We start from the raw sequence: 18,281 nt of genomic DNA, 5'->3' as shown, positions 1-18,281 counted from the left end.
TTTTATGGTGTTTTTTGGGTTGTGAAAACATTGTAAGAAGGAGTTGGGTTTTTTGCTTGGGTTGCAAGACGAGAGGGTGTTGGTGGGGTCTTCACCATTGTTGGAGAGGTAAGGGTTTTTCACCCTTATTGTAATTTCCCACCATTGATAGTGAAGTTTATTTGTCGGATTGCCCGTGGAGTGGGTGTTGGTGGTCTTCACCATTGTTTGAGAGGTAAGGGTTTTTTACCCTTGTTGTAATTTCCACCATTGATAGTGAAGTTTATTTGCCGGATTGCCGTGGAGTAGGCCAAAGTGCTGAACTACGTAAATCTCTTGTGTCTATTGCTCTCTTGTTTTATTTCTTTATTTTACTGCACTCTTGATTCGTTGCACACACTCATTTGGGCTTATTCCGTGGGTTGCTTGAGACTATTTGTCATTGTTTGCTCTGAGTAGGCTCCCATAACTGGATTTCTAGCGGCGGGTTCTTGTTGCAACACCACATTTATCAACCTGCATTTCCAGACAATAAAGAGATGGGTTAACAATAGGGGTTGGGTTTAGAGCTGCATTGGATAGGTCATTTGTTTAATCCCAACTTACCAAAAATAAGAGTAATTTTTGAAGTGATTCTACATCCCAACATGCTCAAAGATTAGAAAAAGGCATTCTTTAAAGGCTGTTTGACATATAGATATGTCTGTTCATGGAAAATAAATTCTCCAGTATTTGTAAACCAACTAGACTTTGGAATGTTTCCAGGAAATATTATTGTCCATTGAATTTTTTCCTAGATCCAAACACCATCTTAAGCTCCATGTCTAGATTCCTTGAGAATATCTTGTTTACCAGATTGAAAGGGAAATGATATGGATAAATTGAAGGTTCCTAACTTCCTATGGACATTGCTACGTTTGGTTGCTTGGACTCGCTCGGAAAGTAGTGGAATATGAAGTCAAAGGGAAAAGACAAGAATTTTGATTTGCCTAGAATTACCTCAGAAAATTGTGTAGTAGTGTTCAGTTGCGCGGCAAATAATGGGAGAGTAGGAGAAAAAGTAGAGGGTGTCATTACAAATATATGGATAGAGGAGAGAGAGGGAAGAGAAAGAGAGCATCATTCCCTAGAAAGTTCAATCATAATTCTTTGCTTTTGGAATAAGGGGACAAGAAATAGATAGGCAATCATTACATGAGAGAAATCCAAGGGAATCAATGGGAGTCCAATGCATTTTGGCAACTAAACTTAGAATAGCATGCCAAATCCAAACCAAATTCCGACGGCTGCCGAGCTTTTGTGCAACCAAACGGGAATAAAAATTCAACTGTAATTTTTTTGTACGAGTAAGTAAAGCAAATAATTCTGAGAAAAATTTCTTTTCCAAAGTTTTTCAGAAAATTACTGCTATCCATCCAGACAAGACCTCGAGGGTCAGCAAGAAAAGTTGCAGTAACTTTGGTGTGGCCCACCCTGTCAATGGCCACGTGTTATGATTCGATTTAAGCTCACATCGAGTGGACCCACCACGGAACTAATGGTGGGGCGTACTTTCGTGTACACACATACACACGAGTGCAACTTGCCCTCTTTCTGTTTCCAAATCTCTGTGTTTTTCCTGTAAATAGGATAGGGCTTATTAGGAGGGTAGGAAGAAGAATGGAAGATGAGGGACACTTACCCCAACCCAAACCCAAACGGAGCAGCATAGGAGGTGAAGATTTGGATCAGATAAGTGAACTACCAGACCCTATTCTTTCCAATATTCTCTCTTTTTTGCCTACCAAAGATGCGGTGAGGACGAGCATTTTATCTACTAGATGGAAAGATCTTTGGACTTACATCCATAATTTTGATTTCTCGTTTAGTCTTTACAAGCGTCAAGAAAATCATGAATGGGATGATTCTGGCAACGAGGGATTTGTTGAATTTGTCGACAGATCAATTAGGCATCACAGGGGTTCCAAGATTGAGAAATTCTTCCTCTCCTTTGGATTTCAGAAGAAATTTTTTAATGTTAACAGATGGATTTTTCTAGTTTTAACAAAGCACGTTGAATTACTCCATCTCGATTTTCTTGGAGTCCCTTGTTCTCCTAATCTTCCTGATAGATCGTGCCTCTATGACAACGTATTTAGAGTTCCTGATAGATCTGTTCTCTATAATATGTTCGGAGTCCCTTATTCTGCTGATCCTCCTGATAGATTTCAGCTCTGTACCTTGCTCTTTGATTCGTTCTATCACCTTGAATCATTAAAAGTGTTGAAACTATACCATTGTGTCGTACCATCAAAAAGTTTCAAGGGTTTTCAATCACTCAAAACCTTATATCTATCGTATGTCAAATTAAATGACTCTCTTCAGGAAATCATATCTGGGTGTCCACTGCTTGAAGATTTGGACATGACACACTGTGATGACATCCGTCGTTTCAAGATTTCATCTCCGAATCTGCAACTGAAGCGCTTGAAGCTACATAAGTGTAGTGTTTTTGACATAATAGAAATTGATGCCCCGAATCTTATATTGTTTGATGTATCCGATTCTGTGTGGGGAACTGCTAAGTTTTCTCTTAAGAACTTATCCGCTCTGAGTCATGCGTCCCTCGATCTTGATTTTTCTGTCGATGGCGATTTGCTCCAACAGAGTGTCTCACGTCGTCATTTGAAGACAATTCTTGAGGGTGTTTGCCATGCCAAAGTTCTTACACTTAACAGCTCGTGTATTCAGGTATGCTTTACTTGATGACATTGTCATTTCTTCAATGCAATGCATGCCTTGTAAAATTCAAAGGCTTGCATTTGATTGAAACGTCCCCGGGTAGATTAATTGTTCTAGTTGTCTATGATTGGAATATGAAACAATTTGAATTAGTATATTTTTGAATGATTAATTTTCTGTGATTGTCCAGTGTGAATTACCGAGAATTTCTTTTGACAATTGATTCCATTCTTTGATTGACCTCTTATTTCCTATCATTAGTTTAATGTGCTTTACTAGTATATTGTGTGCCTTCGTAGCTTGAAAAGATCATTATTAGTTTATTTAAGAGATAGTGATATGTTAAGGATATTTCATTGTTGCATATTGAGACCCCGATGTGAACATCTAATCTCCTTAACGTTCGATCAACCTGATCTTTAGCCATTAAAATCAAAGAAAATTAGATGCAAAGCAAATACAATAGGCTTACCGGTTTCCATTTCTGTTTTCATTTTGATGGAGCTTTTCCTCTTAATCTGAACGTTGTTTTTGAGGTTTGGGGTGCCCAAAATAGACTCAGGACTTCTCTTCCCTCCAGCAAGCTCCAAACGATGGAAATTCCCACAACCGTGAGGATAAGATCTTGAATTTGGAGTGCCTTTTGAAGGTGCGAGCAGGGTTTTAAATTTCGGTGAGGACCGAAACCAAAATTTACCAAATTTCGGTCATTTCGAAAATTTTGGTAATTTCGGCGAAATTTAATATAAAATATTGATTTTTTATTCCTTAACATAATTTCAGCCGAAATTTCGGCTCAAAAAACGACATTTCAAGCACCAGTTACCGAATTTTGGCCAAAATTTCGGGATTTCAGCTAAAATTTCGGTTTCGGATAGGACCGACCTCCGAAACCGAAATTTAATATCTTGGGTGCAAGAAGAGGGTCCTATAGATCTTTTTATTCTAATATTTCTCACTTAGCAAGATGCTAAGTTAAGATTAGCTACAACCTTCGGAATTCCAAAGCTAACTAGCAAGTTGCCAATGGACCTGGTACACATTGTTAATCATGGAGATTTGTAGCCTAGGAAAAGGCCACACATAGAAAGTGAATGTAGGTAAAAAGTCACAAGGGAACTAGTAATAAGACTCATCCTAACGCCCGGTTTTGAAAGGAAATCCCAGGAAACAATGCCTCCCTTCGAATGCGTGTGACTGTCCACCGGTTAAATTTGTTTAGGAGGTTGTGGGGATGTTTAAGGCATTTTCTAGCAACTTAAAGGTTATTCAACTTCATTGATTTGAATAGCAAGTTGGGAATTAGAATGTGTTCTTGAAGAGCATTTTTATGGCGCTCCAAGTGACCATGAATTTAGTTAGGAACATTTATTCTTTTGGTCTGTATGAGGTAAATTGTTCTAGCTTGGTGCGGTCGACCGCACAATCTTATTCCTCTCTCTCTCTCTCTCTATATATATATATATATATATATATATATATATATATATATATATATATATATATAGAGAGAGAGAGAGAGAGAGAGGAATACGATTGTGCGCTCGACCACACCAAGCTTGGTGCGGTCGAGGGCAAAACTCATGTGGGCCCACATTGTTAGGATGATCCAAAGCATTTATTTGCAAGGCCCTTACATAGATAGGGTGTGTCAAAAAATCAGCTCCATAGGATCATCCTAACCCATACAAAAGTGGAGGGCAAAATGGACAGACACCGTTTGCCACAACTCTGCCCATTTTTGCCCTCCACTTTTGGAGGGGTTAGGATGATCCAATGGAGCTGATTTTTTGTACACACCCTATCTATGATGGGGCTTTGCAAATGAATGGTTTTGATCACCACCAAAAATGTGGGACCCATGTGTTTGGGCCCTCGACCGCATATAACCTTATATGCGGTCGACCGCACACTCCTTATGCTGGAAAAATTCGTCCAGCCTCCCTTGGAAATTCTTCCAACACCTCTCCACAAATTCTTCCCCCCTCTCTCTCTTAGTTTCAACCTTTTTTTGCTTCTTGAACACCGTATTTGTATCTTTGACATTTATTTCATAACCATCAGAACATCTATACTCTGGGATCCTGGGGTTAGGGCAAGATCGGATCAAAAAAATTTGTTCTTTGCGATTCTAGTTTTCCGCTGCGCATAGCGATCTTGTCCGAGGATGAAAACCCTTCCTAACAGGAAGGACACATTCCACAAGACTATACCTTTTTTTCTTCCACGACACCGCAGACCATCACAGAAGAAGATCAATGAGTTTTGCAGGGAACACCCAAGCAATGCCAAATCTACTCAGTATTTTGCTCCAAATCTCTCTAGCAGCTTTACAATGCATGAACAAATGATCCACCATTTCCCCCGCTCCTAAGCACATAGCACAGTGATCAATGATGATCATGTCCCTCTTACTCAGAAAGCAACCGTCTGAATCCTATCAAGGATAGCCACCCAACCAAAGGTGCAAACTCTAGGCGGAGCCTGGAATGTCCACACTCTAGCTACCTTGGAAGACACAGGGCAAGCCACTAGATGATGATAGAAAGACTGCACAGAGAATTCTCCTGATGAATTCCAAATCCAAATCCATTTATCCTCCCCATCTTACTTTCCATGAAATCCTTCACAAAACCATCCTTTAGCATTGCAATGACAAACAAATCCGAAAAAAACTCTTTTAGCGACTGTTCTGCACGCCACTTATCTTACCAGAATTGAATCCTATCCCCTAAATAGACTCTCAATCTGATCCTATCGAAAACAAATTACTAAACTTCAAGAAGTCCCCCCAAACCGTCACACAAGAACGTCAGATGTTGTCCTCTGATATCCGCTGCCCCGGCAAGGCCCCATACTTTCCTTCAATAACTTTAACCCAAAGAAGAGATTCCTCCTTACCAAATCTACATAGCCATTTCCCAAGAACGGCGATATTTGTTTCCTTAATCCTCCTTATACCTAGGCCACCTCCCTTTGTAGGCTTGCTGAGATTTTCCCACTTCACCAATGGAATACCACATTTATCATCACCCCCCCCCCCCCCCCCACCCCCAATAAAACCCACCTCACCCTCACCCTCACCCTCACGCGCGCGCGCACGCACAGAGGAATTGCCTTTGAATTTGCTTAATTCTATTCACTACACTCATAGGGCATTTGAATAACTCTTATGATACTTAGATCTCCATTCCCCTTGTTCATACATCCCTTAATTTTTTGAAAACCCCAATTATCACAAAATCCTAGAGCTCCCTTTAGTTATGCATCTTTTTCTTCATATCAGAGCTACAAGATCAAGCTTTCTTCTCTTATGCTCCTGCATCAAGCTTCCTTTTATATTCCCTTTCCAAATAACTCAAGCCACTGTGAAAAGGCGTGTAGTCCAAAGAACTTGACCTCTCTAATGTCGTCCTCCAACCAAGAATTTCACATGTGGGAATTGGGGTCTTTGTTGCCGAACTAGTTATGTATCAACGAAATTCTTAACCTCACATATTAAACAGTTATTTATAGCATGTGTTAGAAAGTTAAAAAATCCATTATCCATATAAATCTAGCCATTTGGCCTTATTAATAAATTGTCGCCTTTTCTCAAAAAAAATAATATAAATCTAGCCATTGACAATTCATATATTTCCTTTTTGCATTAGAGAATTAACTTCTTAATATTTATGTCATTTTTACTTTCCCATTTCTTAACTTTGGGTTGTGTTGTTTGAAGGTGTTCACTACTTGGGAGGTAAGGAGTCTGCCATCTCCCCTCTCTGAATGTAAGTGTCTGATTCTTCACGTGGGATTAGAGAAGTGGGAATTCCCAGGGATGGTCAATGTATTAGGGAGTTCGCCTGATCTGGAAAGTCTTATTATAAACATACTTCCCCGATGCCAAGTTCATGTGAGTGCTGCTCCAAACCTTGTTCAGATTTTATTCCCTACATCTTTTTCATCTTATATATATATATATATATGAGGAAAGTGTTGGTGAGCTTAAGCGCCCAATCACATTGGGGCCTACTTTGTTAGGATGATCCAAAGCATTCCTTTGAAAGGCCCTTACATAGATGGGGTGTGTACCAAAAATCAGCTCCATAGGATCATCCTAACCCATCCATTTGTGGAGGTCAAAATGGACAGACAATATTTGTCCACAAATCTGCCCATTTTTGTCCTCCACAAATGGAGGGGTTAGGATGATCCTATTGAGCTGATTTTTGGTACACACCCTATCTATGATAGGGCCTTGCAAATGAATGGTTTGGATCACCACAGAAAATGTGGGACCCATGTGATTGGGGCGCTTAAGCTCACCAACACTTTCCTCTATATATATATATATATATATAGAGAGAGAGAGAGAGAGAGAGACAGAGAGAGACAGAGAGAGAGAGAGAGAGGAATATATTATATAAGCTAATATTTTGCTACCATTTCAAGATTCCTATTGTGTTTCATAAATTTTTCTTTTTTTGACAGTATGTTTCATCAATTCTTAAAATTATTATGCTTTAATTTTCAGGTCAACAAGCCATTTAAGCGGGCACACGATTTTGATGAAAGAGAATTCTGGCAGTCAAGGGAGGCCTTTATCCCATGTCTGGAGCATAACCTCAAGACTGTTGAGATAGGCTGGGCATCAGGGGTTAGAAGAGGCAACGCAGTATATTTTTTGTTGCAGAAATTGTTGATGGTGAAGTTTTTGCTAAAGAATGCAATGGTCTTGGAGAAAATGACAATTAAACTTCCTGCAATAACTTCTAAGAAGATGATGGAGACGAAAAAGACGGCAATGTTATTATCAGAGATCAATCGAGCTATGGAATCTTTCCCGAGAGCCTCATCTCGTGCAGAGTTGTTATTGACAGAGTAGAGGGAACAGTGTGCCCGTTGTGGATATGTCACAGCCTAAAATTGCATTCATGGACACTTCAAACAATCTTAGCGAAGGACTTGAATTTGAATCACCCATTGAATGGTTAGAATTTTTGTTGACGTGGAATGCATCTCCTTGGGGCTGTCTGGATAAAAGGCCATGTTAATGTTGATCGTCTGTCATGGCGCCCATTTCATGAGTATCTCATATTGGAACCCTTTTGGATTTGTTTTAAGACACTTAGGATTTGGATATGAAATTGGGTATGTATTTTAAATTAATGCATGTTATTTTAAGAGATGTTATATTTTATGTTATGCAGTGAATGATCCTCATACAATTTGAGTTGGGTTGGGTTTCAGAGGATTTTGGAATGAAAGAAATGAGTCCTCTATTTCTTCACTGCGTTTTCTTAGACAGGTATCCAAAGGATCCCTACAGTTTTTACAACTTCTCATGGCTTTTGGCTTCGTTTCTTCTTACTTCCTCTTGTTTACCAAGGATTGATTGTATTTTAACACACATATTTTACAAGGGGAATGATATCTCACCCTCTTGTTTTGATAATGACACTTCCTTTATTTTACATTACTCTAATTGGACTTCGATAGATTATTATTTTTTATTTGGGAATAGTAACAACATTTGATCGTATTTTAACTGACATATTTTACAAGGGTAATGATATCTCAACCCATTGTTTCAATAATGACAACACTATTTGGAAGCTGTTATATTTTACGAAGGATTGATTGTATGTTTTTCATAGATTTTCTACCTAGCAGCTGGAGTTCACAGCCTTTTCCTGTTGCTGCAACCAATGCCGATCCCCTCCTATACATTCCAAGAAACCCAGTTTTCCATCAACCGGATCGGGCCTAGAATACTGACGGCATGCATTTTTAAGATGATTTTGAAAAATAGAGGGGCTGTCCATGTCTAACTCAGTCGTTTGGCTTCGTTTCTTCGTACTTCCTGTTGTTTACAGGGGATTGATTGTATTTTATCACACATATTTTACAACGGAATGTTATCTCACCCCATTGTTTAGATAATGACTCTAATTGGAAGCTGCCATATTTATTCGAGGATTGATTGCATGTTTTTCCACAGGTGTACTTCCCAGCTACTGAGTTCACAGCCTTTTTTCAGTCACTCCATCCGTGGCTGCAAATGGCAGAGGTAGCCCGTTTGGATACCTCATATTTTGTATTTGGATTTGGAAATGAGTTTTGAATACAAAACGAGTAGATCCGCCAGGTCATGTTGAGGGAGAGAGAGAGGGAAGGGGGTACTTCCTACTGGAGGGGAGAGGTTGAGGAGCAAAGAGGGTGAAGGAAACTGACAGATCTGTGGATTTCCACTTATTTCCACAGCATATTTGGAAATCTTTTTTTTTTCACTGTCAGTCGCTGATTTGGAAATCCAAGGATTTGATCAGGATCCAAATCACAACACAAAATGGGCTGCAAATGTGAGAAATCCAAATCAAAATCTTCTCACATCCAAACGGGCCCTAATGGAATTTCCCAATTAGAGTATTGAATCTGCATGCTTACAGAACTTTTGGTGTACTTGTGCTCAGTTAATCACTTAATTGAAAGTTGAATAATTACCAATTAGTGCACTTCTTTATTGATTGGAGCCATGGATAACTTTTGTAGGCCGAACGGATGATACTTGTTTACAATCAAGAGAATGCCTTGCGCATTTATGTTTCTGGTTTCTAGGCTTGTACTTGGAAGCTTAAATCAACTTCTGTGTAATGCAGTTTTGTAGTCTATCACCTTAAGAGTGAACGACTTCCACCGAGACTGTCCTACCTTTGGAGCTCAATATGTCATTCCAACATTCTGTAATTTGGAGATGCACTTAATTGTCAGTTGAGTTTCTGATATGAATTGAGTTGCAACTCATGCCGTTTGGAAAAAGAAAATTCTATTCCTTGAAACAAGTGGTTCTCACAGACACCTTTCTGCTTATGATACCTTGAGAAATGTTTCACAAGACAGTTTATTACACAGTCCTGAACTGAATGGTTATATGCTTGCTGATTTAGAGCCTGTCCTATTTGGATATGTTAGTGCCCTTTGAGTAGAGTCTCAGCTGCAAAGGTATTAGTTGCATCCTTGAGTTTGGGAACTCAATCTGCAAGCAAGAGCCTCATGTCGAGTGATTGTTAGCTGAATTCCAAGAGTTGTTAGTGCATCTATTCAATTTGGGCTAGAAGAATCCTTTATTTTTGGGTATGCTCAACTCCTAAATTTGTTGAGAAAAAGGATCCCGATGACCAATTACTAGATTACACTAGTGCAGATTCTCTGAATTTTGGGATCCAATTTCACCAGCCACCTCTACTATCCTCATTGAGTTTAAGTTGCACATCACTCTAGAACCTCAACCTACCACACACCAAAGCACGGCTTCCGCCTTTCACCTGCATCAGGGAAGGAAATAAAAAATCTCCAATCGGCGCCTACCAAACCCTGCCCAGGTTTACCAATCCACTTCATTTTGAACTTTCCCACGCGGTACTGAATCTCATCCACTAAAAGCTCAAATCTTCACTGTTCGGGATGGCTCCCTCGCATCCATCTAACGACATTAAGGTAGTCTCCTTCCAGCACCAGAGAGGCCAACACTCTCATCTCTGAGTCTAATGCCCTGGAGAAGAGCCCTTAGTTCCGCTTCGTTGGAGTCAATTACCCCAATGGGATTAGAGAAAGATCCAAATGGAAGCTAGCAACACCACCTACCACATGATTTTTCCTTTTCTCTTCAAAGGAGCCATAGCCCAACATTCTAGGAAATCAATCAGTTGGGAAGAAAAACAACATAAAATTCCAAATCTCCTAAGGATTAAGAAGAAAAACAAACAAGAGTTTATACAATTCATCCTGGAAAAATATTTCTTTAACATACTTTTTCCATAAAATTCCTGCAATCCCAACAAAGGCCTCTACATCGGTTCCCAAGAAACGTTAAAATACGTTGACCGTGATTTTACGGGATAAGATCATCCGATAACTGTACTCTGGTGATGGCCCACTACATCAACGATTACAATAGTCCAACTCTTTATCATTTTGATTTAAGTCCACATCCAGTGGACCCACCACGCTCGGGACGTACTTTCAGGGACACCAGTCCACGTAAGGAAAAACCACCTAAGGCAAGTCGTCTCTATGTTTCCCATTCTCTCTTCTTTCTGTAAATGAGAACTGTGGCTGGCTGATTAGGAGGGTAGCAATGAGATCGGCTGGTAGAAGGAAGGGGCGTTATTTAAATAGGAAACGAGGAAGTGAAGAGTGGGATCAGATAAGCGAGCTACCAGACCCTCTGCTTTCCAATATCCTCTCATTTTTGCCTACCAAAGATGCTGTAAGGACCAGCATTTTATCGACCAGATGGAGATCCCTTTGGACTTACATCCATAATTTTGATTTCTCGTTTAGTCTTCATCAGGATACAGAAAATCATGAATGGGATGCTTCTTCCAATGAAGGATTTGTTGAATTTACCGACCGATCAATGAGCCTTCACAAGGGTTTGATGATTCACAAATTCTGTCTCTCCTTTAAATACCAGAAGAGATTCGCTCCTAATGTTAATAAATGGATTCGTCTTGCATTAGAAAAGCAAGTTGAATTACTCGACCTGGATTTCTTTGGACTTCCTTTTTCTGATCGTCTTCATGATAGATTTCAGCTCTCTACTTCCCTCTTTCACCTTGGATCTTTAAAAGTGTTGAAACTAAAATATTGTGTTCTAAAATCTGATAGTTTCGAGGGTTTGGGATCACTCACAACCTTATGTCTATCAGATGTTGTTTTCGTAAATGACTCCTTTCAGAAACTTATAGCTGGCTGTCCACTGCTTGAAGATTTGGACATGTCATTATGTATTGGCCTCGGTTCTCTCCACATTTCATCTCCAAATCTGCAACTCAAGTACTTGAAGCTGTATAAGTGTTATAATTGTTACAGAATAGAAATTGATGCTCCCAATCTTATATTGTTAGATATATCCGAGAATATGTGGGGGACTGAGTATTCTCTTAAGAACCTATCTGCTTTGCTTCATGCCTTGCTCGATCTTCATTTTTTATTCAATGGGGATTTGCTCGAACAGAAAGGGTCACGTCGTTGTTTGAAGACAATTCTTGAGGATGTTTGCCATGCCAAAGTTCTTAAACTTAGCAGCTCGTGTATTCAGGTTTGCTTTACTTGAGATGACATTGTCGTTTCTTTTGATGGAATGTTTGTCTAATGAAATTCAGAGGCATGCATTTAATTGAAACATCCCCTGCTTGATGAATTGTGCTAGTTGTTTATGATTGAAATCTGACACAATTTGAATTAGCATATTTTTAGCATGATTTCTTTTAGGGCCCGTTTGGATACCTCATGCGTTTGCATTTTGATTTGGATTCGAGTTTTGGATTCAAAACACATCAATCATCTTCATGATCATGTTTTAAGAGAGAGAGAGAGAGAGAGAGAGAGAGAGAGAGAGAGAGAGAGAGTGAGAGAGAGGGAGGGAGGGAGGGATGTCTCGCTGCTGCCAGAGTAACGTCGAGGAGTAGCGATGGTGACGGAAGTTGCCACAAATATTGATTTCCAAATAATGTCTCGCAGAAAAGATTTGAAAATCGGAACTTTTTGTACTGTTGTTGCTGATTTGCAAATCTAAGGATCTGATCCAGTTAAAAATATCAACTAAATCTAAATCTAAATCTTGCTGGTATCCAAACGTGCCCTTATATGATTTAAAAGTGATGAATTATTGAGAATTTATTTATTTTGACAATTGATTCTATTTTCTGATTAACCTCTTACTTCTTATGAATAGCTTAATGCGCTTTACTAGTATATTTTCTTCCATTGTAGCTTGGAAAGAGCATTACCAGCTCATTTAAAAGATAGTGAACCTGAAATCCCAGGGTTCAGTCAAACTGATATTTCCGTTTCCGTTTCCGTTTCCGTTTTGATGGAGCTTTTCCTCTTGGTTGTCATTTCCGTTTTCGTTATGATGGAGCTTTTCCTCTTGGTCTAAACTTCGTTCCTGAGGTTTGGATGTGCCCAAGATAGCCCACGGCATTCTCTTCCCTCGCACAAGCTCCGGACAATGGAAATCCCCACAATGGACGTGGAAAACAGGAAAAGCTCTTGAATTCGTAGTGTCTTTTGTTGGTGCGGGAAGGACCTATGGGTTGTTTATATAGATGGAGGAGCTTCCATCAAGCTCACACCAACCATAGAATAGATCTTTCGATTCTCATATCTCTCACTTAGCAAGATGATAAGATTAACAACAACCTTATTAATTCCAAAGCTACCTAGCAAGTGGCCAATGGACCTGGTACACATTGTTAATCATGGAGTCATGTGATTTGCAGCATAGGCAAAGGCCACAGATAGAAACATTCTAACACCAGCTCCATCCTCATCCTATTGCCTGGTTTTGAAAGTAAATCTGCAACAAACTTTTTCTCCCTCCGAATCTGTCTGACTGACCATCCACCTGTTTAATTGTTGAGGAAGTTGTGGAGATTGTTAATTGTTGAGGAAGTTATGGAGATTGTTAAGGTATCTACTAGCAACACAAAGGGCATTCAACTTCATTGTTTTGAATAGCAAGTTGGGAATTAGAATGTGTTCTTGGAGAGGGTGTAAGGAACATTTATTATTTTGGTCTGTCTGAGCTAAAATGTTTGCGATTTCTAAAATTGCCTCCATACTAGGCTTTAAATTGTTTGAGAGAACCGTCCTTATAAACTTTTACCCTTCATTTGCTTAAGGCAATTACAAACTCCTAAGCATGCGAGGTTTTACTTAAAGCCACATACGAAGTTACTTGGAATTTTCTTCTTTAACCTTGTATCGATGCAGGGTAACTTCCACATTCCTTATGTTGAATTGAAGGATGTTAGATCTGTTTCCTTCGATGTCATGAAGGAAAAGGATTATGTTGGATTCTAATGTCAAATGGGAAAAGGAAGCTCATTTTTTAGATTATGCACTTTTATGTCAAGAGCCCCTGCTTATCAGATTTGTGGACTAAATTCTGAGTAAGATGTATTTATGATGAATATGTATGGTCCTTCTCCTTGCAATCCAGGACTTTAGGAGAAAGTGAGAATTAGGCTTAGATGATATCCGTATGACATCTCTACTATATGCAAACCAAACAGTACCATATTGATCGACCGTGAGAATCTTGTCCAAGAAGTTGTCCATCCAAAGGTACAGACTTGGGTGGGGGGGGCGCACTGGACCATGTGCGAAGATATGGTAGAAAAACTTCAGAAAGGACCCCTAATGAAGGCCAAAAAAAAAAAAAAAACCTTTAGTTCTACGTCATTTTTTATATCAGAGCTACAATATCAAGTTTTCTTCTCTTATGCTCCTGCATCAAACTTCCTTTGATATTCCCTTTCCAAATAACTCAAGCCACTGTGAAAAGGCTTATAGTCCAAAGAACTTGACCTCTTTAAGAATTTTGCTAACTTACCAACTTCTCCAAAAGCTTAAGCTGTTGGAGAAAGGCTTTATTTATCTTTTATATGGCCCACTTGGCAAACACGTGGCACATATGATCCCACTTTGGGCCGACCATCGCATGTGGATTTTTGCTATCCGGGAGGTTTGAACTCGAGACCTTTGGCTCTGATACCATGTTAACTTTCCAACTTCTCCAAAAGCTTAAGTTGTTGGAGAAAGGCGTTATTTATCTTTTATACTATAACAAATTTGAGCTCGAACAGGCTCGTATTTAGACCAAGTCCGGACAATAACTTTTCACCACTGTGAAAAGTCCACTATCCATATAAATCAAGGAATTGGCAATCAATATATTTTCTTCTTTGCGTTAGAGTGTCAACTTCATAATATTTATGTCATTTTTTTCTTTACCATTTTTTAACTTTGTGCTGTGTTGTTTGAAGGTGTTGTCTACATGGGAGGTAAGGAGTCTTCCAGCTCCTCTCTCTGAGTGCAAGTGTCTGACTTTGAACGTGGGATTACAGAAGTGGGAACTCCCAGGGATAATTAATGTATTGGGGAGTTCACCTGATCTAGAGACACTCATTATAAAGATTGTTCCCCCATGTCGAGTCATTGTGAGTGCTTCCCCCAAACCATGTTTGAATTTTATTCCCAGCATCATTTTCATCTTTTTTTCATATTAGCTTACATTTTGCTACCATTTCAAGATTCTTGCTGTGTTTCACAAATTCTAAAGACTAATATGCATTAATTTTCAGTTCAGCAAAGGATTTAAGGCGGCACATGATTTTGATGAAAGGGAATACTGGCAATCGAGGGAGGCATTTATCCCATGTCTGGAGCATAACCTCAAAACTGTTGAGATTGGCTGGGCATCAGAGATTAGAAGAAGTGACGCAGTAAAAATTTTGAGGAGGAATATGTTACTGGTGAAATTTTTGCTAAAGAATGCAATGGTCTTGGAGAAAGTGATGATTAAACTTCCTGCAAGTTCATCTAAGAAGATGGAGATGTCAAAGGTATTATCAGAGATCAACCAAGCTATGAAAGCTTTCCCCAAAGCCTCTTCTCGCACTGAGTTGTTATTCACAGCGTAGAGGGAACAGTGAGATGCACCCCTCGTTAGACACTGTGGCTGGGTCCTCCCATGTGATCATTCTATGAGCATCTCATATAGGTACATCCTCGAGCTTCATTCCCTTTTGGATTTGTTTTTCATTCATGTAGGACTTGCATATGAAATTGGGTATATACTTAAATTATTGAATGCTGTTATTTTAAGAGATGTTATATGTTAGGCTTTGCAATGAATCCTCCTCGTAGCATTTGAGTTGGGCTTGTGAGGATTTGGAATGAAACAAGCGAGTCCTCTATTTCTGTCCTTCCTCTTTTCTAATGAGATGCAAATTTCTAAGATGATTCCTTCTGCAGTTTCTTGATAGTTCTGCTGTTGCAATTGATTATAGTCCTCTTTCCATGCCGACCAAAATATGGCCTTATTTGCTAATAAGATTAGTTTAATTTTAGATTAGGGAGAGAGTTATTAATAGAGTTTTGTTCCTTGGTTTGCTGCAACATAGAAATGTACTTGGAATAGAAACTGGTTATTCAATTTTTTTATCGTTCATTGACATGCCATGTAGGCCGGATTTGTCAAGTGGAGCTGCAGAGATTTTAGCCTTTTATCTGTTAAAATACTTCAGGGCAGATCATATTAGTGGAACCCAGATATTACACCTGCAATTCTTCTGCTTAGATTAGGTATGGAACCCATGTTTCCTGGATTATTCTAAATGAGCGAAGTACCCGTGTCGGACACGTCTCAGATTCTAATACTTCATGTTTGTTTGCATAAGCGGGGCAGCTGCTCCTGTTGAGTTGGGCCAAACTCCTTAATAGGCCCAACTCAATTGGACCCAGCCTTATGTATAACCTGCCCCCCTTATGTATAAATCCTGACTCCGCCAAATTGGCGGGGACACCTATCCTAATAATAAGTTACTTACATGGAAATAAAACGTTATATCTATTTTAACCTATTAAAAATTTCAAGATATTACTTGTTATATCTATATTATTATGTAAAAAAATTAAAATTTGAGAATTCATTAAAATATTTTGGCGAATCCACGAATCATTCTTTTTTATGTTTGTAAAAAATTAAAATTTGAGACTTCATTAAAATATTTTGGCGAATCCACAAATCATTCTTTTTTATGTTTGCCAAATCCGACACTCGATATCTGTATTGGATTCCAACACGCGTACTCATATCGATGCAACATAGGATGGAACTGATCACTACTTTGGAAACCTGAAGTTTGTTTTGAGATGATTAATCAGTCAACTTTGACACCACTTGCTATGTTTAATTGAGCGAGCAAATTAATGCCAAATTTTCTTCTTCGACAAAAATGGCCTACTATGTATGTTGTAATTCAACTATGAGTAGTTTAAACTGGAGCAGATTTAGGCTACTTGCTACTTGGGTATTGATTCCAAATGTTCATAAGATGAGGATGCTTGCTGAGTTTCTGAGTTTTCACATTGGCTCATGTTCAGTCCAATCTTTAAAGTTGGCTAAAACTGCAAATTACAATCCAGAGCAAAAGAGTTGGCATTTTGGTGTTTGTTTTGACTTTTAACTGAATTTACAAGAAAAACAGCCAGATATACATTTCAAAGAAAAAATAATCAAAGTACAACTTTCCCCTCTAATCATGAACTATGGAGCCCTCAAAATTTTATGCTGCACTTTTTTTTTTTTTTTGAAATGATTTGTGCTTCACTCATCCACAGTTTCATTGTAGATATCTATCAACTTTCCTGTCTTAGATGACACAAGACACAATTGCATATGCCATTTCTTCTGCAATGGGAACACATAGTCTTCATTTCTCTTTAGATAAAAACAATGCAATGGGAACAAATGGCCCAACAGTCTAGGAGATCGACCCCTATTTCCAGGTTTTAGAAATCTCAGGATGGGGGAGAGATTTCTAAAACCTGAATTTCTTACTTAAAATCCAGGATAACGGATTGTAAAATCCAGAATTTTACACCACTTTCAAACCAAAACCTGGATTTTAAAATACACGTATCCAAACAGCCCCCCTAGATAAAAAGTTAAAAACAATGCAATTCTGGACGAACAACAGCATAGGCATCACAGTTATTCAGGATTCGATCACTTACCAATAAAAATACCTGAAAAGTCAGATTTTTCTCTAGTCCTCTAAACATATTCCACAAAAATTCGAGCACTAAAGGGTGTGGGTAGCAACAAATAGAACGACTGTTGTAAGGACTCCATCCAGCTATGACCTTGGTTTATGTGCATTTGCAAATTGTATTGCCACTGTTGTGTTGAACCCAATACTTGAAGGATACTGATACAAAGGATGACTGCATGAATGCTGATTAGATTTACTAGCAGCATGGTCTCTGTCTTAATTAGTTGCATAGACATAGAAGAGTTAGGATCATCCTATGGGCAAGGTCAATTTATTTTGGGACCGAACAAATGAACGGTTTGTGTCCTTGAACAAAGTGGGTCAGAGTTATATTTTGATTTTTCAAAATTTGTGTATATGATGTGTGCACCTAGGTGCATGTACTTTGGCCTACATTGTTCAAAGATCTAAACAATGCACTTGTGTGGACCCCGATCCGAGATAGGCGGCGGTGAGGGAACTGGTCCCCACACCATCCTCTGGATCATCCACATGAATGGAGAGCTCTGCCAAGGAACTCTCAAAACGGATGCCACCCTCATAGCATAGCACGAGTGGCGATATAAAAAGAAAGAGATATGTCCTGATCCGGAACCAAGGTTCGAAACCGAGACATACCTAAAATAAACTCAGAGTCGCCATCCATGGATATGCCATGGAACCCTAAAATCAAATCCTCTGTGCAATGGATAACCAGAAATATATATGGGTTCGTGCCTGGTTACGAATGGGGAAGGTCTGAGAGCACCCCCAATTCGTCCGAGTGCAAGCACTTGGTCTCTTATGCCATTTATTATTAACTCCAAAGAAGTTAGGGTAAAAATCATGTGAAATGGGAACAATCCTCAGGAGTCATCTACCTAAGCATGCATTTCCTGAGGATAAAATAATAAGCACACATAAAATAAAATGAAAGATGTGTCACCTAAGCATAGCTAGGTTATGAGTGACATGCCTAATGGGTGTCTA

The 18,281-nt window shown here is 39.0% G+C and overlaps 2 protein-coding genes across 2 annotated transcripts; both read left to right on the top strand.

The window, feature by feature from the left end:
- Nucleotides 1-1,559: 1,559 nt before the first annotated feature.
- Nucleotides 1,560-8,164, top strand: LOC143879564 (putative F-box protein At1g49610). Its single transcript, XM_077382011.1, has 3 exons — nucleotides 1,560-2,709; nucleotides 6,425-6,598; nucleotides 7,220-8,164. The coding sequence occupies exons 1-3, from the start codon at nucleotides 1,639-1,641 to the stop codon at nucleotides 7,568-7,570; spliced, it is 1,596 nt and encodes a 531-aa protein (XP_077238126.1). The 5' UTR covers nucleotides 1,560-1,638; the 3' UTR covers nucleotides 7,571-8,164.
- Nucleotides 8,165-10,721: 2,557 nt separating this feature from the next.
- Nucleotides 10,722-15,495, top strand: LOC143878314 (putative F-box protein At1g49610). Its single transcript, XM_077380616.1, has 3 exons — nucleotides 10,722-11,788; nucleotides 14,520-14,693; nucleotides 14,838-15,495. Exons 1-3 carry the CDS (start codon nucleotides 10,823-10,825, stop codon nucleotides 15,174-15,176), a joined length of 1,479 nt encoding a protein of 492 aa, XP_077236731.1. The 5' UTR covers nucleotides 10,722-10,822; the 3' UTR covers nucleotides 15,177-15,495.
- Nucleotides 15,496-18,281: the final 2,786 nt, after the last annotated feature.

Source organism: Tasmannia lanceolata, unplaced genomic scaffold, assembly GCF_043159265.1.
Source record: "Tasmannia lanceolata isolate RefF3 unplaced genomic scaffold, GAP_Taslan_0.1 ptg000006l, whole genome shotgun sequence".
NCBI classification, from domain to species: domain Eukaryota; kingdom Viridiplantae; phylum Streptophyta; class Magnoliopsida; order Canellales; family Winteraceae; genus Tasmannia; species Tasmannia lanceolata.
The sequence above is the reverse complement of the archived record's forward strand: the minus strand, read 5'-3'. Positions and strand labels throughout refer to the sequence as shown.